This window comes from Pocillopora damicornis, chromosome 10 (genome assembly GCF_964200805.1).
Source record: "Pocillopora damicornis chromosome 10, jaPocDami1.2, whole genome shotgun sequence".
In the NCBI taxonomy this organism is placed as follows: domain Eukaryota; kingdom Metazoa; phylum Cnidaria; class Anthozoa; order Scleractinia; family Pocilloporidae; genus Pocillopora; species Pocillopora damicornis.
The window spans coordinates 13,911,643-13,934,255 of record NC_142679.1 but is presented as its reverse complement, the minus strand read 5'-3'; the positions used below and the strand labels follow the sequence as shown (position 1 = coordinate 13,934,255).

The 22,613-nt window shown below is 36.3% G+C and overlaps 3 protein-coding genes across 7 annotated transcripts; 2 read left to right on the top strand and 1 right to left on the bottom strand.

Moving 5' to 3' along the window:
- Positions 1-815: 815 nt before the first annotated feature.
- On the top strand, positions 816-9,913 carry LOC113675495 (uncharacterized). Of its 2 annotated transcripts, XM_089185135.1 has the most exons (5): positions 816-950; positions 3,291-3,411; positions 4,954-7,129; positions 8,258-8,391; positions 9,051-9,913. In XM_089185135.1, exons 1-4 carry the CDS (start codon positions 887-889, stop codon positions 8,381-8,383), a joined length of 2,487 nt encoding a protein of 828 aa, XP_089041261.1. In that variant the 5' UTR covers positions 816-886; the 3' UTR covers positions 8,384-8,391; positions 9,051-9,913. The 2 variants fall into 2 exon arrangements, with proteins under 2 accessions (XP_089041261.1, XP_089041259.1); XM_089185133.1 differs by lacking the exons at positions 816-950; positions 3,291-3,411 and having other exon boundaries at positions 3,703-7,129.
- A 794-nt stretch (positions 9,914-10,707) lies between these two features.
- Positions 10,708-16,750, bottom strand: LOC113675433 (centriolar satellite-associated tubulin polyglutamylase complex regulator 1). The gene is made up of 10 exons (XM_089185136.1): positions 16,585-16,750; positions 16,429-16,457; positions 15,783-15,856; positions 15,239-15,369; positions 14,451-14,535; positions 14,071-14,156; positions 13,028-13,256; positions 12,362-12,471; positions 11,950-12,004; positions 10,708-11,330 (listed from the first exon to the last, which is right to left on the bottom strand). Exons 1-10 carry the CDS (start codon positions 16,631-16,633, stop codon positions 11,261-11,263), a joined length of 918 nt encoding a protein of 305 aa, XP_089041262.1. The 5' UTR covers positions 16,634-16,750; the 3' UTR covers positions 10,708-11,260.
- LOC113675487 (PIH1 domain-containing protein 1) lies at positions 16,724-22,416 on the top strand. Of its 4 annotated transcripts, none has more exons than XR_016180494.1 (5): positions 16,724-17,118; positions 17,302-17,556; positions 20,105-20,236; positions 20,982-21,125; positions 21,983-22,416. XR_016180494.1 is itself a non-coding variant. In XM_027192082.2 (5 exons), the coding sequence occupies exons 1-5, from the start codon at positions 16,809-16,811 to the stop codon at positions 22,019-22,021; spliced, it is 879 nt and encodes a 292-aa protein (XP_027047883.2). In that variant the 5' UTR covers positions 16,724-16,808; the 3' UTR covers positions 22,022-22,416. The 4 variants fall into 4 exon arrangements, 2 of the variants coding, with proteins under 2 accessions (XP_027047883.2, XP_089041264.1); XR_003446606.2 differs by having other exon boundaries at positions 20,102-20,236; XM_027192082.2 differs by having other exon boundaries at positions 20,102-20,232.
- Positions 22,417-22,613: the final 197 nt, after the last annotated feature.

The following is a 22,613-nucleotide window of genomic DNA, read 5'->3' as shown; positions in this document are numbered from 1 at the left end:
TCTGGGTAAAAAAGATTAAATTCCATGCCTATTTTCAGACCAAAAGTGGCTTTATTTTTTTATTTTTAACAGAAATAGCAAGTTTTGATGTTTTTTTTAACTGCTTCAAATGTTTTTAACTCGTGCATTACAAGTGCAAGATTTTGAAGTGAGAAAGCCATAGGTAAATTCATTTCATCAAAGGTCTACGACCTTCACAGATCAGGCTCGTCTCTTGACTTGATTTTTCTGCGAGGGAAAGATACTTCTGTAAGAGCAAATATAGTTGGCACAAATGCGATTTCTGTGTAAAAATATGTTGAAAGCATCTTTTGAAAAAAAACTAACATCCTGGTGAAAAAAAACTGGTGAAAGCTGAACTCAAACTCTGGTGAAGCTGCCTTACATGACCTCGTCTTAAGGTGTAATGGCGTGACTGTCATCGCCCGTGACGAGCTTACCAAATAATTCTATATGATAAAATCAATAAGGAGCAACATACTTGACAATTCTCAAATTTATTTTCCTGGAAACATCCCAACGAGGCCGGATGCAGTGTCATCTATGTCACACAGAACATCGGTTTTTGATTTCACAGACGGCGCCTGAAAGTAGATGGAACATACCTCTCATCTCATTGCGCTTCTCCTTTCTAAATTTTTGTGATCTAAGTTTTTGATTTACGATCGAAGAGTATTTCTGAAGTTTCGAAGTTTCCTAGTTCATCAACTGGTTATTTTGGCGTGTAAGGCTTTGAATATATCGAGAGCAGAGCAGAGCTGGCCACGTGCTAAATGAGCTCATTGATCATCTTAAGGATTATTTATACAGCTACGAGTACAATCAGTACAACGTCCACCTTCGAAACGAGTGTGTTAAGGCATTGCATCAGCAGAAAAATATCGGAATGGCTTCAAAAATTGCTTATTTTGTCGTATTTTTCATTGGTCTACGCTTCGGTTTTAATGCAGGTAAGATGGCTTCTGTTTCTACTACAACCTCATCCATTCTTATCGCTTTCAATGTTTCTGCATCGCATAATTTTTTTTTTTTTTTTGCTTGAACCTTCCGCTGAGTTCGGTCGTTTTAAGTCGAGAAAGTTGTCTGTTGTTTTTTTAAAGGTGGCCTTTTCATCTCCGAAGGTGAGGGACTTTTGTGATAGAAAATGTAGAATCGATAAAGAGGCTTTTCCAGAGCGATATCGCTTTTCCAGTTTTGATTTTCACTGGACAGAATACAAACAACTGAAAAATACCCGGACTACTTTCTTTGAAAAAAAAAAACAGTGATCAGATGGCAAACTGGCGTCTCTCTTTTAAGTTCATCCATCCCAATAAGAAGTAGAATTTTCCAGTTGTTTTTTTTCTCGACCGCACGAATAATTTGACAGATGCTGTAAGTTGCAAATTCAGGCAATTGCGACAGACACTTCTAAAATGAGAGCCCATTTCACAACAGAGGAGGACCACTATCGCATTATGCTTTTGTTATTTATTCACGAACACCACAGAGATTAGGCATTTTGAATGTATGTGTACTTTTTCCATAAATCAATCGGAGTCCCCTGTCTTCGTGAAGACCCCTCATTGCTTTTTAGGTAACGGAAAGGTTCTTTATTCCGCGTGAAGCAAATAAAATAGAAAACGCCAGTGCATGCTCGTCATCGAATCAGCAGGTTTTCTTCCATAATCTTAACTCATATGAAGCATATACATATAGGAATCGTCAAACGTGTGGCGGGCAAATGAATTTGTCCGTGGGTGAGTATTTACCTCAAAATTTCTCGTGTTAGTACTTACCATTCATAGCGGCGTTAGTCATTTGTCTGAAAAGTCACTTTCAGTTTGAAATTATATGCCATAAAATACATATTCTCGCCAATTTTTATTCGTACATTAAAAAAAGGCGTTCGATTTGAAGACATGCAGAGAGGGTTGATTTTATCAAAATACTTATAATGATAATCGCCAGTTGTATTGTATGACTGCTAATCGCCCAAAAGGTTTTTTCACGAGATTCGCGGTACAATTTATGAAGTCACCCAGTTTTTGCATTCAAGGCGTAAAGCCTTAATGTCCATGAAACCTGTTCCGGATAATAATAAAATGATAAATCTCTCCCTTTTCTTTGATTCCATCTCCTCAAGAGGTTTACAATCTCTTTCAAATTATTTTGGTCGAATATTTTAACCTAACGCGCCACATTTCTTAGATTTGGACCGAAATTTTTATTGAGCTAATGTCCTAATTGTAGCAGTTAATTTTATCTCAGTTTGAGAACGTCCACAAGAGTCAGAGAATTAATCCCTCTTTCGACTTTATCTTCGTTATCCTTTCCTTTTTGTCCCACGCTCGAAACAAATAAAAATTCAATGTCCATGTTATCCATCGCAGTTAAAAATTTCTACCCACTGTTTTTACCGCTATGTACGTCGCGCACTAAATTTCACTCGTTTCGTGTTTTGGAGGAGCGTGTGATACGTGAGAGGAATTTTGGCTCATTTTCCGCCGGCAGTTTTCCGAGAAACTCAGTATTTATAAAATTCTCAGAAGATTAAAAGGCGGATCTGTTGTGTCCTTTTATGATTAAATGACGCATGTGATGACAGTTGTCTGACGGGATCTCATGTGAATCTCTTAACAAACGGTATTATTTTGTCTCCGCGTTACTGACCTCGTCAGCTGTGAAACTGTAGATATTATTTGCATGAAAACATTTGTTACCGTTCCGAATTTGATAACCTTTAAAGGCCTTTTAGTCGGCTTACACACAAATTGAAATTGCTTTTTAAATAAACTCCTCCCTGAATATTTCTGTTTTCTTTCCGGCCGAAATTGACAAATGTGTAAATGTCTTCTGACTTAAGTCTGATTCGCCTTCGCTTTTCGACTTGGTTGTAAACCTCAAGGCTCTTCAAGGGCCCATTGTTTGAGAGAGACGCAGCACTAACCCAGGATTACAATTCAAAACTGGGTATGACTTATCTGAGTCGCATATATTTTTCGTCAACTGTTAAAGGTACCACAATGTCGTGTTTTCGAATAAAGATTGACGGCTGTACATTAATTAAAGTAAAAGGACTAAGATATAATTACATAAACTTGTAATATGTAAACTCTTCGCTGTAACGCTGATATTTTCAAATCCTTGCTGTTTTTTGAGACTGTACTTATCGGGGAACATATTCTTATAATCTTAAATTTTATTCAGGGGTAAAAATATAGGTTTATTCCAGATCAATCCAGCATCAAAAGATGGTATTTCTAACTTGGAACTGTTGACTTACAATGCTGTTGTCTTTTCACATACAGGGGCTTTAGGAAACAGCACCGGAACGACCTCGCTCCCTTGTACCTCAGCTACTACGTTGCAAAGGGCACAATCAACAGTTGTTTCAGCTACGACGACGGAGAAATCATCACCATCAGTTTCAGTCACTAGGTATGCTTCCACGTCATATCAAAAAGCAAAACTGTCGAATACATCAACTATGTCACTCAGACAGTCGACAAGTACATGGAGTTTGGAATCAAGTAACACACCCCATAACCCATCATTACCAGTTTCGTCACTGCCGAATATTTCAGCCACAATTCTGGACGAGTCAAAAAGCACGCCAGTATTATATTCATGTACTGTCGTGTATTCTTTAGCATGCGCAGCCTTGTCGAATGTCTCAACTTCTACCATGACACGGAAACAATCGAACAGTATCGAATCGACTATTTCAAGTTCTGTACTACAAAAGACAAACAGTACATCAAGTTTTGATTTAAGTAGTATGCCTTATTCTACATCTTTTCCTACTTCGCCGTCTTCGAGTATTTCAAGTCCTGTACTGCAAAAGACAAACAGTACATCAAGTTTGGATTCAAGTAGTCCGCTTTATTCTACATCTTCTCCTATTTCGCCATCCTCGAGTATTTCAAGTTCTGTACTACAAGAGATAAACAGTACATCAAGTTCTGAATCAAGTAGTACGCCTTATTTCGTATCTTTTCCAACTTTATCAGCATCAAGTATTTCAAGCTCCATACTGCAACTGACAACAAGTCTATTAACTTCTGATTCGAGAAATTTGCCGTCCTCCACATCCTCTCCAACATCGACGCTTTCGAAGATTTCAAGTTCTATGGTGCCAATAACACAAAGTTCATTAACGTCAGATTCTCGTAGTGTGCTATATTTTACATCTTCCCCTACCTCGTCATCAGCGAGTATTTCAAGTTTCACGCCACAGCAGACAACAAGTTCATTGAGTTCTAACTCTAGTACTATCTCGAGTTCTACACTACAACAAAAAACTAGTTCTGTAAGTTCAGATTTAAGTAGTGTGCCTTACACCACATCTTCTGTTATTTTGCCATCATCGAGTTCCATACTAGAGCAGACAACAAGTTCGTCAACTTCAAATTCTAGCACTGTCCCATATTCTACATCTGCATCTTCGTCATCTCTGATTATTTCCACGCCAGGATTATATTCATGTACTATCGTGTATTCTTTAGCATGCGCAGCCTTGTCGAATGTCTCAATTTCTACCATGATACGGGAACAATCGAACAGTACAACAACACTACATTCTGGTAATATTACAACTACGACGACTGAACAACTCGTACCTTCATTGACAACAGCCCCAAGAAGTGCGAATTATTCCACATCGTCCACTATATCTTCCTCTCTATGCAGTTCCTTGGCATGCGCAGCTTTATCAAATGTCTCAACTTCCATCCTGATAAGCGAACAATCAATCAGTACAACAACACTACATTCAGGTAACCTTTCAGCTACCACGGAACAACTCGTACCTTCATTAACAACAGCCCCAAACAGCGCGAATTATTCCACATCGTCCACTAGATCTTCCTCTCTATGCAGTTTGGTTTATTACAGTTCATGTTCAGCTTTCTCTCCGTTGGATGTTTCGAGTTTATCACGAAGACAATCCTCACGTTCTTCATCGTCAGTATCGGACACCACGACTTTTCTTACATCATCAAAAATCATATCGACGTTGCCTGTTCCAAGCAGTGTGCCTTACTCTACATCTTCTCCAGCCTTGAGGTCATCGGGTATTTCAAGTGCCATGGTGCACCAGACAACAAGTCCATCAAGTTTGGATTCAAGTAGTACGCCTTATTCTACATCTATAGCCTTGCCATCATCGACTGTTTCAAGCTCCATGATGCAACAGACAACAAGTCTATCAAGTTCTGAATCAAGTAGTACGCCTTATTCTACATCTTTTCCTATTTCGCCATTATCGACTATTTCAAGTTCTGTACTGCAAGAGACAAACAGTACATCAAGTTCTGAATCAAGTAGTACGCCTTATTCTACATCTTTTCCTATTTCGCCATCATCGACTATTTCAAGTTCTGTACTGCAAGAGACAAACAGTACATCAAGTTTGGATTCAAGTAGTACGCCTTATTCTACATCTTTTCCTATTTCGCCATCATCGACTATTTCAAGTTCTGTACTGCAAGAGACAAACAGTACATCAAGTTTGGATTCAAGTAGTGCGCTTTATTCTACATCTTCTTCTACTTCGCTGTCCTCGAGTATTTCAAGTTCTGTTCTACAAGAGACAAACAGTACATCAAGTTCTGAATCAAGTAGTACGCCTTATTTCGTATCTTTTCCAACTTTATCAGCATCAAGTATTTCAAGCTCCATACTGCAACTGACAACAAGTCTATTAACTTCTGATTCTGGAAGTTCGCCTTCCTCCACATCCTCTCCAACATTGACGCTTTCGAAGATTTCAAGTTCCATGGTGCCAATAACACAAAGTTCATTAACGTCAGATTCTAGAAGTGTACTTTATTTTACATCTTCCCCTACCTCGTCATTAGCGAGTATTTCAAGTTTCACGCCACAGCAGACAACAAGTTCATTGAGTTCTAACTCTAGTACAATCTCAAGTTCTACACAACAACAAACAACTAGTTCTGTAAGTTCAGATTTAAGTAGTGTGCCTTACACCACATCTTCTCTTATTTTGCCATCATCGAGTTCCATACTAGAGCAGACAACAAGTTTGTCGACTTCAAATTCTAGTACTGTCCCATATTCTACATCTGCATCTTCGTCATCTCTGATTATTTCAAGCTCCTTGCTGCAACTGACATTTAGTCCATCAAGCTCAGATTCAACGCAGGAAACAGTCACCTCGATCCAAGATTTTAAAAAAAGTCCTATCAGGTTGACCACCATTCGGACTTCCGTTTCAAGCCGTGTCCTGCCTACTTCATCATCTTTACCACATGAGTCCAAGAGTGTGTTCTCTATCCTATCACCAACACCCTCATCTACAAAGCTAACGTTGATCACTTCATCAACAGCCATCAGTCCGCCAACTACTCCTGATCCAGGAACAACAAAGCGATTTACCGTGAAATTTGTAATCACAAACGTGGATTATGAAAAAGAACATGGAGACGAGTTTATATCTCTTTCAGAGAAAGTAAAAAATTCAGTTGATAAAGCACTTGAAGAAAATATCGGCAGGGAATTTGCTTACTCCATTGTGGAACGGTTTAGTAAAGGTGAAAATATTAACTGCCAGATAACAGTCGTCGTCTCCAGAGCTTCCAACGTCACGGAAGAAATGATTCGAAACGCACTCGGGGAAAAGCTTGGAGACTTAGAAATAACGAATGTTGTTATTGTAGACACAGAGACAGAAAAACCAACTGCTGAGAAAGAGATCGCTTTTGTAGTCACAGCGACATTAAAAGACGAGGTGTACAACAATAACCTTGGAGACTCCTCTAGCAAGGAATTCAAAACTTTAGCTTTAAAACTACGTGAACTACTAACTGGAGTTTTCGAAGAAAGATATAAAACTTTGTTTGTTCGAGTGGAAATCATAGCCTTCCGCCAAGGTAGTGTTATATGTGAATTTAACGTTATCACGAAAGAAAATTCGAAGGTGACGAACGCTGATGTAAAAGAAACACTAACACAAGCAAGTAACAAAGGAGAGATAGGAGATTACACTTTTACTGAGATTCAAGTCGAGAAAAAGGCGAGCACAAAACAGCAAACTGGGGATGAAGAAAAAACGTTGCCCAGCTGGTTGTTCGTTGCGATTGCGGTCTTGGGAGTAATGGTGCTGCTTGCAATTGTGATTATATTTTTGGTAAGATCAAGTTATTATGGATGGGAGCTGATATTCAAAATAGTAAAGAAGAGCTCAATTATTTTTTAAATCCGCCTAGCCAAAGAAAAATAATTTTAACATCTATCTTCTGACCTCAGTAGCAGATGTCAGACATCTACCAAATCGGAGATCCCTTTTGCAGAATCTAATAGGGTGGAAAAGGAATAACAGAGACGCAATCAACAGTGACGCATGGTATACTAGCCCCGTGAAATCCACCGTTTTCTGTGCCAAAATCTAAAGGCCTTTATCTAAATAACGGTTCTCGATCTTCCATATCCTTGTCCATCCTCGCCTGTGTATACTACGCAGGTCACGTAAATTGTGTCATCGCCTCTTAACGTTATCAGTATTATAATTATTTGCATTTACTTTCTCGTCGATTTGCGTCGATAATCGTAATATTTTTGTGGTTTGCCGTATGTTAACAAACTTATGGGCGAGGTTAGGAGCGTAACAAGAAATTTTTCAAAGGGAGATTCACGGTTACGAATTCCCTGCGCCCTACGTTTATTGGCCATACAGCATCTGTACCTTGTGCATCGGGCTCGTATCCATACGAGAGAAAAACTTATGAATTGAGTGTGAAGCATCAAATAAGGTTCGTGCTATGCTCATTCCTCAGATTAGCACGTTTTCGCCACTTGGATCATATGTTTTACAGGCATTTGAATAACAAAAGAGTTATCTCTTAAAGGGGTGGTGGGGTCACAGGTAACCGAGCGGCCCTGCTACAGCTACGCACCTCGGCAAAGGTTGACTAGGATCCTTGGAAACGACGGACGTTGTCATGAAACGCCCTTATGGTTACCCTGAAACGTTATGTAGCTTCCAAATTAGCAAAAACTAGAGCGGCGTTAAGAAAATACGGCTTATAACCTACAGTGTTTGATGAAGCACAGATTGTAAGATTGTTTAAAATAATCTCAAACAGCTATAAAAAATATATAACCAGATACATGTAACCTTGTTTGGCTAGCTTTATCGGAACGTATGGCACTGGACAAGGAAAAGCTCCCGAAGTTTGGGCGATTCCATTATCTTAAAGCGGGATAATAAAACTACCACATTACAATTCCTTGTATCAATTCTGTTTTTTATTCTCAGGCTTGTAGAAAGCGAAATAAACGAAGCCACAACCTAGCATTTCTGGACGTATATGAGAACTATGGTATTGCGATGGAGGAAGTTCAGGTGGGAAAATCGAACATGAACCATCAAGAGGATGACTAAAATAAAAGGTGAAAAATCAACGAACTCTCTGCATGCTTTTTTAGAGTTTCTCTTAGTAGTTTTTATTTCAATAGTTAACCCTGGAGCACTGAGTGCTGGTAAAAACGTTTGAAACGAAATGGCAAGATGCTTACTAGAGAAAAAACATTCATTTAATGGTCGATGACATTTAACTGTTGTTGTGAACGACGCTTGATTATAATAAGGAACATGGGACGCTTTGCGGTTAAGCGAAGAAAAAGCGAAACCAAAGCAACCCTATGAGAGGAAAGGAAGTCTAGCTACGATTCTTATCAGCTACATGTATCTGATTAGACGTTTTGGTGTGTAGTATCGCTGAGTATTTTTACAAGTTGTGCCGTATTTTGACTTGCCCTACTGGCTTGTTAAAATACAAACAACGAGTACAAATACTCAGCGATGCTACGCTCCAAAACGTCCAATAAGTTATTTATTATCCAACTGCTTTTTTTTCTGGTAACTCTTTTGGCTCATTTCTCATAGGGCGGGAAAAGCAAAGCAGATAGAGAAGCGTTGCGCGCGCAGCCGACTGGTTAAACAGGTTTTTTTAACAGTCCAAAACAACCAACTGTCCAAATAACCGTACAGTATCGCAGGATATTTGTACTCTGTAACATTATTAATCCGATTTCATTCTCTGTTATAGATAAGCTATGGCCAAAAATGAAAACGAAATGAAAAAGAGATATATCGCGTTCAAGATGAACAACACAATGCACATTTTAGAGATATTGTACAGATGCAGGGAAAATGCCCGTGAATAACATTATACTTGAGACCCAAGTAATCTACAAGTTACAGAGGACGGCATGTCTTTTAATTCCGAAAAAAAGACTGACACTTAAGAAAGAAAAAATCAGAGTGAGGGGAACAGTTTGTTCCTTCAAGATTCATCACCATTTGGTAATTTCTCCCTAGCATTTGCAACGAAGGATGGCCACAATGGATATAATGTGGATAAATTACAGGGAAACTGACCACGTACATTGAGATTGAACGAAAATTCCAGTTCAATGCCGGCTTCTGTTTGACTTTGCTCCATGCATTTACATAGGTCACGAAGGATAAAGAAGGACAGTGTCACTGACTGGAAGAAAAATCCCCCCCCCCCTAGGGGGGGGGAATTGTATCAGGGAATACAAAAAGGTTAACTTTGCTAAAGAAACGATAAAAAACATTACATCCCTTTTTTTTATAAATCATCGATTAGAACCCATTAGAACTAATATAAAAAATATGAAACTAGATCAAATATCAATATCATTGATGTTAACATGGTGAAGATCAAATTTTGAAATAGGAGGCAGTTTGTTGGTGTCTCATCTAGAGAAGTTCTGCTCAATTTAATAGGAGTAAGTTTTGTACGTCATAGTGTTAGCAAGAGATATTGGCGAGTCTTTGAAGACTTGTTTTTTTGTGAGAAAAAAAAGGGCAAGAATACCCAAGAAATAGCGCACAATATTGATAAATATAACGCAGCATAGCCTTAATAAAGAACCTCTAACCGTTTTTGTCACTTTTTTCTTATATGTTAGAGCTTCACAAAAGAAAAAGAATTGACCATAGTGGGAATAAGGGGTGATTAAGATGTTTCTTTTTCTTCGCTTTTACCAAATATCATTCATCTGTACCGTTTAGTCGACCTTAAAATGCTACATCAAGGCTACTCACATACTCACGGCCAAAGTATGATTTAAAACAATTTTCCGCCTATATATCCAGCACGAGGATCTACCCTTTAGGTACTAAAAACAACGCATGATTACTATTTTCAGTTCGTTTTAATTTTAAGATTGTATGTGTTCATTAAGTCTCCATTTCATTTGGGACGCCCCAAATATGATCGGAATGTCGTCGTGAATTGTACCCCGGGCCCAAATTGTATCTTTAAGATGATATTCGAATAAATTAGCATCATGGCATAAAGATTTTTCTTTAAAATTTTGGACACACTTTTTAAAAAAATCCGTGAACAACATCAGACACTCTGAAGAAGACCGAGACAGAATTTCTCCTTACGATATCTATACAATATCAGGCAAACAAGTGATGAGAATAAAGAAAAATATAAATTATGGGATTACTAATTGATCAGATGCCAAATTCTCCAAACTAACATAATGAGATTCATTTGGCAGACAGTAAAGAGAACTACTAATGAGATCTTGGGAGTTAAAGGGTAAAGTGTCTCTAAAAACTTGATCAGTAAGGCAGATAAGTGCAAAGGACAAATCACACGCTGACATTAAAATGAACAGTAAAAGTTCATTTCAAGCAGAGCAACATGGGGATAATTAACTTCATTTTTTTTAATAAATCAAGGGCTTTTATTAAGCAAACCTAATAGCAGATAAAACTAAATTAAATATTTATAATATTAGAAGTCAAATGTTGATTAAAATAGTCCTTTGTTAGAGGTGCCTATGTCCAAAGAATTTAGACTCCAATGAATACATATTGTACGCATGTCACTGCATTTGCTAGATATAAAAGAGAGTCTTAAAACACTAACATTCTTAAGGAAAAAAAATCAATTAACTTTAACTGTTTTTGTTTGTTTTGTTGTTTTTTTCCAAAAGCAAAGATCCATCATACAATAACGTAACAAAAATAAAAATAAAGAGTTCCAGATTAAAGTTAAACACATTGGTTGTCACTTAAAGAAGAGTTGTGATAATTGACAATCCAAATTTATTTATTGCTAAAATTGCTTTAATTCAGGACCACAAAAAGTATGGTCTCACACTAAATATTCAGCTATCTTACACAAAAGATATATACAATACTTACAGTTCATGAAATTACATGTCCATTTTTTTTCTATTATATGCATCAACCAATTAATCATGAACAAATTCAAAGAGCCTTCTTGGTAGTATTAGGAATTCCACTTTTTGGTCTGCCTGATTTTGGTCTGGTTGAAGGACTGTTAAAATAATTTGAGGAAATTAATTCTGACAATGAATTAATCATCAACAAATAGTTATTAATTAACCATAACTAGTAATTATTATTGATTAATTCATTCTCTACTAGGGGTTATTTTTAACTGACTCTCAACAGTAATCCAGGAATGCATTGGCTTGGCTTAAAATCTTTCTGTGATTGCTCTAGTTAAGTCCAACCACACTATTTCACCAATACTAGAAATCAAAATTTAAAAAATGGCAACTTGGTCACCAGCTTTCTCCTGCTCTTCAGGCTGGATGCTTGTTTCTCCTCTGAGCTCTCTTTTGCTAAGTTAAAAACTTTCTTTCTTTATAACTGATTCCTTTGCTTTGTACTTTAACCCTTTAAACCCAAGGAATGATAAACATCCAGTTTCTCCAAATAGTGTCACCCCTAGATCAACATTAAGGCCATAAGAGTAAAGGAAGTGATTACAATGTTAAGAAGCTCCTGATTATTAAGTAAATTCTCCTTGTGAGTAGCATTGGGAACATATAGAGAATAGTATAGAGAACTCGTAAACTGATGTTAGGGTGTAAAGGGCTAATATTCAATAAAAGTATGCCCTATTCAAAAACACAAAATTAATATCAAACCTGCTCAATTCCTGATCAGTTTCTTCCATGATAGCTGATTTATCAGGTAAGGTTGCTGTTAACAACAATGAAAATAGGGTTATAATTTAAAGTTAGTGTCAAATAATTTTCTGTACCTGTCAGAGTGGCCATAAAGGTTGCAGCTTGGAGCATTGTATTATCATTCTACATAAATCCAAAAGTATACTTCCAAATCAGCTTTAGCCTCGTTATCACAAGACCCCACAAGCTTTGAGCTTTAAACCCTATTGTGTTTAAATAAAGCAAGCCTTTCTATTGCTCCTTTCACATAGAAATAAGAACTTATTTATAAATAAAAGTGAACTCCAATACTAATAGCTATTTACACTCAGGCTTCCTTTTTATAAAAAGGCTTTTTTGCATTAAAAGAGTGACATGTGGTTCCTCTTACCAACATTGTTATTGACTCCAGGGTGTTTTGCAAGGCCAATAAGAAATCCATAAAAAGTAACTCTTTCAACAGATGATAACAGTTCCTTAATGACCTCAACAGGTGGACAACTGAAAGAATGATTTTCAAACTACAGTAAATTCCTTCAAAATAGGAAAAAAGTTTTTAAATCATTGAGCCTCAAGGCTCTATTTTGGATTTCAGGAAAAGTCAATCCAATGTAAGGCAATCAGTTTGTATAAGGCTTTAGAGTGACAAATGTCATACTTATAGAAGGATGTTTTTTCGTCTTGTCACGAGTGTGGGACAAAGAAAAATTCTGAGTCCCCATGAGGAATCAAACCTCAGACCTTCAGATTTGCACTCCAATGCTCTACCACTGAGCCACAAAGACTCTTCGGTGATCAGGGTCTATTACAAAGTTCTAATGACACGTGTCCCACATACGGCTAGGATCAACAATGTCGATAGCGTAATGTTTTTTGACAGAAAAGTAGAGGCAGAAAAGCAGTAGCTAAGATCAGAAATATCAAAGACATCTGGTACAGATACACATATGGACTAAGAAAGATGATAAAAGTTGGGAACTTGCTCGTCAAGTAAAAAGATTTGAAACATTTGCCATGGATCTGGGAGAAAAAAGAAACAGTTTAGAAAGGAGTATACCTGAAGGAGCCATTGCTGGTATGAATAATTTGAAGGATGGCCTCCAAGAAAGAATGAACCTCCACTCCATCCTCAGGACTGACCTGAGCAGCATCTGGTGCAGTGTGTGCAGGCTGCTGTGTCTTGTGCTGAGTGGGCCTGGACAGTGTTGGCACTATCACTATCTGACCAGGTCTATAAGTACCTGATATCAGGGCTTGATAAGTGCTGTGAAGTTTCTCTATAAACTCTGTAAAAAAAACTCTTTGTCAGAAAAGAATTTATGCACATCAACATCAACTTTACTTTCAAGCCTTTCTTTAGAGGTATGGACTGGTAACATTTAAAGGAAAGATTTCCACAAAAAACAAAGATCAGAAGAATGTCAAAGTGAAGAAATGAAGAAGGTGAAAAAGATTGGACAAAAATAACTGTAAATGAGGTTTGAGGATGAATTTTTAACATATTATGTCAAAATATATAAGCATTGCTCAATTGGAATCAAAGGAATAAGTAGGATTAAGTGTACGATTACCTTTAACAGAATCTTATTGAATGTTGGAGCTAAACATGTACCAAAATGTTTTATTCATTACTAAAAAATTACTTTTTTTCTTTTTTACCAGAGACAGGGTCAAATGCAGTCTTGCAGACCTTCCCCCTCTCCACATAAGTAAGCCCCATTAGAAGTCCATTATAACAAAGGGTGAAAAGCAAGGTGATGTTTCCACTAGATGGGATTTGCCGAAAATAAAGGGCAAACACAAATTCAATTGCAAAAACTATTCAAAAAAAGAAAAATGTATTACTCAAGTTATGAAACCACCATGAAGACAAAGGTAAATAGAGAATAATATCTATTTAGGGAAATTATTACAGAGGACTAAAGCTAAACAAATGTAAGAGCAAATTAACCCAGATTGCAATTCAGTTTTGGTTTAGGTTTGTGTGTAAATGGCATCTCCTGAGACAATCAAATTTGCTGTAGTTTTAATTTGCAAACATGTGATAAGATTTTCACCTCTTCAGACTGAAATAGTCAAGATTACTATTTGCTAACTTACCCTCATAAAAGAACTGTGTTTGGAAAGCATAAAGAAAATCTGGAAATGACATCAGACAATCCATAGCATCTTCCATTAAAATAATCCTGAAAAAAGGCAGATGTTTTAACCCTTGAATTTCCAAGATATGATTGTCAATTCTCCCCTCTAGCTGCTACACATTTCCTTGTAAATTAGTTGGAAGAATTGGGTGTTAGATCAAGATATAGACTTCCACCTGATAAGTTTGAGTGTTCTCATTACCTTTTTGCTAGATAACGTATTAACATTATAAGGAGAAGTTACATATTAATCACTACTGGGAGTTAAAGGGTTAAAGGATACCTAGTTCTAAAGTGAGTGACAAAGAACAGCATGCTAGTGATCCATGTATAACCCACCTTGCTGTCTTCTGAACTGGCTCAAATGGAAAATCAGGGCACAACAGGCACACTAGAGAATGATATTCCTTTGCAGATAACAAATCTGTGGTCAATAAAAAATTAGCTCCCTTAAGATGTTTGCCCATTTTCTTTTTGTTTGCAGAGTAGTGCATGCAGACCAGGCACTGAAAGCTCTCTCGATAATTTGTTTATTTATACTTAGTCTTAGAAGTTTTCCATCAACTTAAGTCTCACCAGGAATAACTGTTGACACTAAATACAGCATTTCCTTGAATAAGTGCCCTCCCCTGAACATTGGTTCCCCCCCCCAAGACCACAATATCAAACAACCTCCCCCTCCCCCTAAATGAATGCCCCCTCCCCCTAAATGAATGCCCCCTCCTCCTTCACTTCTCTTAAGAGGTAGAAACAGAAGAAAAATTTTTTCCTGTTGAAACTTTCTTTCTATCTTTTAAGGATTCAACTAAAGTAGAATCAGTTCAGGTTAATAGTGTCTTAATAAGCACACCCCTCCCTTCAACAAACACCCCTTCCTTCAACAAACACCCCTCCTACTGGCCAAAAATTTTTAATATGTGCCTGATGATTAACTGAGGAAATACAGTACTCATAATATAGGCTAAATTATATTAGGAACTAATTCACCATCTTCAAATTAAACTACGACTGACAATACACAAAAAAAGGAACAAATTAAAATCAAAAGGAAAACAAGAACGACACAACAACTTTTACAGACTCAATATTATTTCCATGCAAGCTCTGAATTTTTTTTTCTATCATACCTCCATTCCTTCCGATATGTCTAAAACATTTCCAAAACACTCTGATAAAAGAGGCAATATTGTGAGGTGTCTTCTTGATGTAACTGTACTCCCTGAATAGAGTGTGATTCCCTTGCACAACACTCCTGAAGCTATGAAAGACAGTAGATAGATACATTAGACACTAGAGAATGATTTGCAGGGACAAAACTTTCTCTACCTGGAGTTTCTTTAAAGAATTCTGTACCAATCAAGTTCCTCAGGAGACAGCAGAAAAGATTCATTGATTATTTTCTTAGTAGTAGCACTATTCCCCAATTGATGACAACATGCTGAATAAAAAATTAATGATAATGCTACCTCAAGAGGTTACCATAGCCAAAGAAAAAATAAGGCTGTGCTTAAGGCATTCCAGTATCTCAGTAACAAACACCTGACTACAGTACCACAGCTATTACTTAATTAATAAAAATAAAAAAGAAAATTATGATGATGAAAACAATGATAACTATACAAATGGATAATAAATCATACAACAAATAAATGAATTTCATTAACCACTCACTAATCACTCAGAAATCGAGCTGGAATGACCCTTGGATTCTCTTCTTTATGCTCCAGTAGCTGTGCAACTGCATCCTGTCAGATACAATTAAAACATAAATCATGAAAAATAAACATTAAAATACAGTTCCTACCTAATCATTTGTAATAGTGCTCGCTAATTACTAGAGAAATTGAGTATCAATTTTAACATCCATTTAAACTTCTTGTGACCCTGACCTGTAATGAATACATAATACTTTGATGAAAACATCAATAGAAAAGATGGTATTGATTGGCCTAGCCTCAAAGCTGCTCGGTAAATATCCACCACTTTGATGATTACCCATGACCTTGAGTGACCTCGACATGATTATTGTACAATCTGCAGTTAGATGACATCCTAGGCACTGATTTTGAAAATTCACTGTATGCTTTCAGCCAATCAAACAAGAGATGGTGAATTGAATGTATAATAATAATAATAATAATAATAATAATAATAATAATAATAATAATAACACAATCTCCTTAACATTTGTGAAGAGGTGGGAAGACTCACAGTGACTCAGCTATACAAGTAATGGAACCCCACAAAAACTCTTTTCTGCTCCTTGCAACCTACAATCTGCATAACACATCCTCCGCTATACATCTGCATATCTTACCTGAAGGTAGGTCAGTACGTGGCACTTCGCTGAAAGAGAAACATATCCTATACCTCAGAAGAGAGAAATTGTTTATCCAGTTGTCATGATCGGACAAACATCTGACAGTGTCAATTATAGCGATGCGTAGTCTGTCAAGTTACCAGGTGACCTTACCTAAATATTGTTCAGCCGTTAGGGAAAATCTGTCACTTTCATCGGACATTTCATGAAGAAGCGACTTTGTCAGGTTTAAAGAAATATATTTTATCAAGACTTGGGAATTTTTGATTCAAATAGCCCCTTTTCCCGCCATATTGGATGGCCTGCAATACTAAACAGCGGACGGTACCAACAAAACTCATGCCTAAGAGAGCCAGCAGTGAAATGAGTAATTAAAGATGGCGGAGGATAGTGTTAGCTTAGAAGACGAATTCTACAAGAAACTGTTGTTAGAAAAAGCCAAAAAGCTAGAAAATGCACCTCCTGATAGGCACGAATTTGTACCAACTCCACAATTTGTTATGAAATTGCGAAACAGTAAAGAAGAGAAAGTCTTTATCAATATTTGTACTTCAGAGAAAATCCCTCCAGCTAAAGATGTAACGGAGGAAACTTTAGTTGAAGTTTTGGAATCTGAGGACCCTACTCAATATCGTGTACCTATGAGTCTTGGAGAACCTCATGTCGAAGTTGATAATCGTGGCCAAGGTGAGGGTCCTATGTTTTGAATGTTCTTTTCTTTACAGAGGCGTAGTCTTATATTAATTTACTGTTGTTGTGGATGCCGTGTGCCACTTTAATAAAGCAATCCGCATACTTGCATACTCAAGCGCTCTCCACTCACTATTTTTTTAAACTGTGATATTTCTAAAGCTCTTTTGCTCATTTCAGGTTGCACAGCATATGATGTGGTTATAAATCCAACGTTTTACAACAAGATTCAAAACAGTGAACTCTTCAAAAGCTTCTTCTTGACAATTGTTTTTGAGGGACTTGAAAGTAAATATGATATGGAACTAGAAAGGAAATGGACTGTACTGAAGAACAAAAAATGCATAGGAGTTCTTCAGCCCCATTGCATAAGGAGCAAAAGTAAACCAGTAATAATGGAAATGGAAAGTGAAAAAAAACCACTTTCAAAACCAGGTAGTATTAGAAGCAAAGTTTTTTTATTTAAACCTTTTGGGCCAGTGATTTGCAAGTGGTCTAACCCAGTTTTACACAAGCAGCGTACAATACTTGTTGTTACTTTATTCGGTAAAGTTTCCGAACAGCCCCATACTACATTATGCATTCAGTTCTTGGATAGAGAAAATAACGACAAAAACAATACATTGCCATTGGGAAAACAGATTTGTTTCACAATAGTATAGGGCTGTCTGGAAATTTTTCCCTTTATTCTTTTGAAACTGAGACAAGCTACCACAGTTAACCCTTTCACTCCCAAGATCTTATTAGTAATTCTCCTTACTGACTGCCACACAATTCTTATGATGTTAGTTCTGAAAATATGATAGTGGATCAACTAATAATCCCCTAGTTTATATTTTTTTTCATTCTCTTAACTTGTTTTCTTGAATTTGTATGATAAGGTAACGAGGAATTCTGTCTTGGTTACTCATGGGAATTAAAGGGTTAAAGGCCACCAGGCTCACAAGGCTAAGATGAACCAATCCCTCAACACTTTACTTCTTGTAGTTCTGTTAGGGAAAAGGTTGGGGAATAATAACTCAGCAGTGAAGAAGCTGGGGTCTGGTCTAAAACAGGAACAAGAATTAATAAAAAGGAGAAATGTCAAGAAATGGAAAAATATTTTTGAGCTTTAGAATGAGAGGTTAATAAAAAGATATTTTAAAACTAGATCAAGAGTTGCAAATACCCAAGATAATTATTTCATGATAATAGTTATCATGATAAAAGCAGGGAGGATATGATTATATAATAGTACTGCTTTATTTTTCACTAAGTATTTTAGAGCCAATCACACCAAGTATGCTCAGCTAAATCCACCAATCACAGATTTGATCACAATAACCATAGCAACAACCATTTATCCTAAGAAAATCTGGAGAATTTCCAAAATGGAGAAAGTATTAACTTTAGAAATCATTTCCTTTCAAAATGTTTGTGGATGTAGATGTATTTTGTTTTTTCGGAAATTGTAATGTTTATGGTTGATTGGTAACAGGACTTCATGTTATTGAATTCTGTCTGCAATCATGCTCATGATTAAAAAATCGGATTCCCACTTGGTGGTTGTTTGATTTTGGTAATCACTTGTATGATTCAGACCAAATTGGACACCACTCAGTCCTATTACCATTAATAATAATAATAATGATGATGATGATGATGATGATAATGCTGGTGCTATCAATCATCTCTCATCATATTGTACCTCAATTTCTACTACATGTACATATAATCAATTTTTTTTTTTTTGACCCAAAAAAACTAATTTATTTTATGGCTTGCTCGCAATTTCACTCCCAAGATCTTATTAGTAATTCTCCTTACTGACTGCCACACAATTCTTATGATGTTAGTTCTGAAAATATGATAGTGGATCAACTAATAATCCTTTAGTTTATATTTTTTTTCATTCTCTTAACTTTTTTTCTTGAATTTGTATGATAAGGTAACGAGGAATTCTGTCTTGGTTACTCATGGGAATTAAAGGGTTAAAGGCCACCAGGCTCACAAGGCTAAGATGAACCAATCCCTCAACACTTTACTTCTTGTAGTTCTGTTAGGGAAAAGGTTGGGGAATAATAACTCAGCAGTGAAGAAGCTGGGGTCTGGTCTAAAACAGGAACAAGAATTAATAAAAAGGAGAAATGTCAAGAAATGGAAAAATATTTTTGAGCTTTAGAATAAGAGGTTAATAAAAAGATATTTTAAAACTAGATCAAGAGTTGCAAATACCCAAGATAATTATTTCATGATAATAGTTATCATGATAAAAGCAGGGAGGATATGATTATATAACAGTACTGCTTTATTTTTCACTAAGTATTTTAGAGCCAATCACACCAAGTATGCTCAGCTAAATCCACCAATCACAGATTTGATCACAATAACCATAGCAACAACCATTTATCCTAAGAAAATCTGGAGAATTTCCAAAATGGAGGAAGTATTAACTTTAGAAATCATTTCCTTTCAAAATGTTTGTGGATGTAGATGTATTTTTGTTTTTTCGGAAATTGTAATGTTTATGGTTGATTGGTAACAGGACTTCATGTTATTGAATTCTGTCTGCAATCATGCTCATGATTAAAAAATCGGATTCCCACTTGGTGGTTGTTTGATTTTGGTAATCACTTGTATGATTCAGACCAAATTGGACACCACTCAGTCCTATTACCATTAATAATAATAGCAATGATGATGATGATGATGATAATTATAAATGCTGGTGCTATCAATCATCTCTCATCATTTTTTTTTTTACCCAAAAAACTAATTTATTTTATGGCTTGCTCGCAATTTCCCTGGACACTAATGTGTATACCATAGATCAAGTGTGGTTACTTTAATGTTATGGAAGTAACCACACTAGATTTACAGTATACACAAACTATCTGTACAGTGAGTGAATTTTCAAAATTATTTATCATTCTTAAGAAACATTAAAAATGCTGTACTGCGGTGCACCTTTATTTACTTTTTATCTCTGTTTCCTCCTTAGCAGAACCTAAAATGATTGAGGTAGTACAGGACTCCAAATCAAGGGCCTTGACTCCAAAGTATAATATAATAAGGGAGCCACCAGATGGAAAACCAGAGTTTTTGGTCATTGAGATTAACCTCCCAGGAATTGTGAGTAAGGACAAATAACTTTTTATCAGGGTGGAGATGACAAACAACTGTGATGTGATGTGCTATTTGGGGTGTTGAAAGTTTCTTGTTCTCTTTTTAACCCTTAAACTCCCAAGATCTGATTGTTAATTCTCCCCTCTAGCAGCTAGACATTTCCTTGAAAGCTAATAACAAAACTTGGTGTTAGATCAAGATGAGTATTCTCATTACCTGTTTACTGGATAATATATTAATATTGTAGGGAGAGGCTACATACTGATCACTTCTGGCAGTGAAAGGGTTAATATTACATTTTGTGAGTTTTAATCCTTTTCATGGGATTAGTTTAAGCTACTTGCTTGTATTATTTATTCTTTCTTATAAGAATTCAGTGTTTGTGAGTTTTAGTCTTGAAGACTTAAAAATGAAAACTAGACAGGCTTAGATTAATACTTCCTTCAAAGGAAACTGCTCATATAAATAAATAGCTTGTAAACATCCTGCTCCTATGATTGGGCACCTCAAGAGATCTAATAGCAGCGAGACCATCTGTCTGCTGAGCTGGAATTGATGTGTCCAAGGAAACTGCTTTTTCTTTGTGATGGAGAGAAATCCTGGTTTTCTTCATGAAAGATAGAAACAAAATATTGTTGTTACAGTATCCTTCCTGGAGCTTTCATGGAGTTGTGGTTAGAAATGGATATGAATGCGTACATTCATATTGTTTCATTTTGTTTTAAACTTTTTCATATTTTTCCTATTCAATCCAGAAGTCAACTAAGGACACCACTCTTGATGTTGGTGAAGACAGATTAGTCCTGAGAGTCAATCCTGACAAGTACCAACTGGATCTTGACTTACCTTTTGATGTTGATAATGACACATGTGGGGCACAGTATAACAGGAAAACAAAGGTGAGGTACCTTGTATCATAATATTATTTGGCTTATTATTGTTACATCTGTTTCATTGATGCCTGTTTGCTTTTTTCCATCTTAGCACATCAGAAATATCCTAGCATGATAAGGCCATATTAGTCCTTTTTAACTCCACAATCTTAAAATCAGTTATCTGCATCTTTTTTGTTGTGTTCATCATGACTATAGAACTGAAAATTCTGTTGGGGTTGTGTCAATCCATAACACCTGGGCCCAGTTGTTCAAAGGCCGATTAGCTCTAACCCAGAGTTACATTTTAATCCAGCTTTCTTTATTTCTTTGTTCAAAAGTCTTTTGGGGAAAAATGTTCACTATTCTTTTTAGAACATCCAATGATCAAATTGCAAGCAAAAAGATTTGAACTGAATTTCCCTTAAAGTTTTCAGACCTGAAATCAAATTTCACATTAACCCTGGGTTACCTTAACCCAGCTTTGAACAACAGGGGCCTGGTTAATATTTCTATTTCTTCTTAACACTTTGACCTTTGACACCTGATAGTGACTAGCATCCATTTTCACCTTGCAATCACACATTAAGGTCAGGAGAATAAAGGAAATGATCACTAACAAGAGAAGCTCTTGATTGTTAAACAAATTCTCCTTATCAGCACCCTAGGAAATTGTATAGATAACAGGATAGAGAATATGTAAACTGATGGTAGGTTGTAAAGGGTTAAAATTTACCTACTTGAAAATGAGTTTATGGTGTACCCGAAGAGGAGTTCCAAGCAGGGTTTGAACACAATGCACCTATCATAAAGTCACCTCACCTCCCTTAAATGTGACGTGGACTTTTTCTTTTATTTATGCCATGTTTTATTTCTTTCCCCAGGTTCTTACTCTTACTCTTCATGTTCTCAGCAGCAGCTGACAGCAAAGTAAATCAATTTATTATCATTAAGAAATGTATAATTTAAAGTTGCTATCTTTTCTTATTCCATCCTTAAATTTTTTGTACCATAAATGTATTTTATGCTTATAATATTATTTAAATTTATGAAAAATTAACAGTTTAGGGCACAATGGTTCCTCATATCTGAGAGAGATTATGTAATGAGCCAGTAGCCTGTGCTAGGTGTTCAGTCGATGAGTGGAGAGCAAATATGTGGCAGAATGATCACATGGTGAGAGGTTCTTTGTTTTTTTTTGTTTTGTTTTTTTAACAGAAAATATATTCAAGTGAAAAAAGTATTTGGTACAATTTTCAATGTTTCTGTAAGTCATCATTTGTTGATTAGAGAAACATAACACCACCACTTAAACATGCCTGCTGTGTGTAGCATTGATCCTAATGTTTCAAGGTGTCAAGTGACTGTGTACACTTCTGCTATGTAACAGAACTCCCTAACCCTTCACCAGTAACCCCATATCTATTATTAGTATGTCCCTCCAGGCTCTATACGATTTCATGCAAAATGCTTGGGAGAATTTGGCTTTATATAAAGATACCAGTCAACACATCT

Excerpts from the sequence above, each read along its gene's own strand:
- LOC113675495 (XM_089185133.1), top strand. The coding sequence starts at position 3,761 with ATGCCTTATTCTACATCTTTTCCTACTTCGCCGTCTTCGAGTATTTCA. Across the intron at positions 7,130-8,257 it reads CAATTGTGATTATATTTTTG|GCTTGTAGAAAGCGAAATAA; the intron begins GTAAGATCAAGT and ends TTTTATTCTCAG.
- LOC113675433 (XM_089185136.1), bottom strand. The coding sequence starts at position 16,633 with ATGTCCGATGAAAGTGACAGATTTTCCCTAACGGCTGAACAATATTTA. Across the intron at positions 15,370-15,782 it reads GCTCGATTTCTGAGTGATTA|CTTCAGGAGTGTTGTGCAAG; the intron begins GTGAGTGGTTAA and ends TGTCTTTCATAG. Across the intron at positions 13,257-14,070 it reads AACACAGTTCTTTTATGAGG|AGTTTATAGAGAAACTTCAC; the intron begins GTAAGTTAGCAA and ends TTTTTTTTACAG.
- LOC113675487 (XM_027192082.2), top strand. The coding sequence starts at position 16,809 with ATGGCGGAGGATAGTGTTAGCTTAGAAGACGAATTCTACAAGAAACTG. Across the intron at positions 17,557-20,101 it reads AAAACCACTTTCAAAACCAG|CAGAACCTAAAATGATTGAG; the intron begins GTAGTATTAGAA and ends TTTCCTCCTTAG. Across the intron at positions 20,233-20,981 it reads AGATTAACCTCCCAGGAATT|AAGTCAACTAAGGACACCAC; the intron begins GTGAGTAAGGAC and ends TATTCAATCCAG.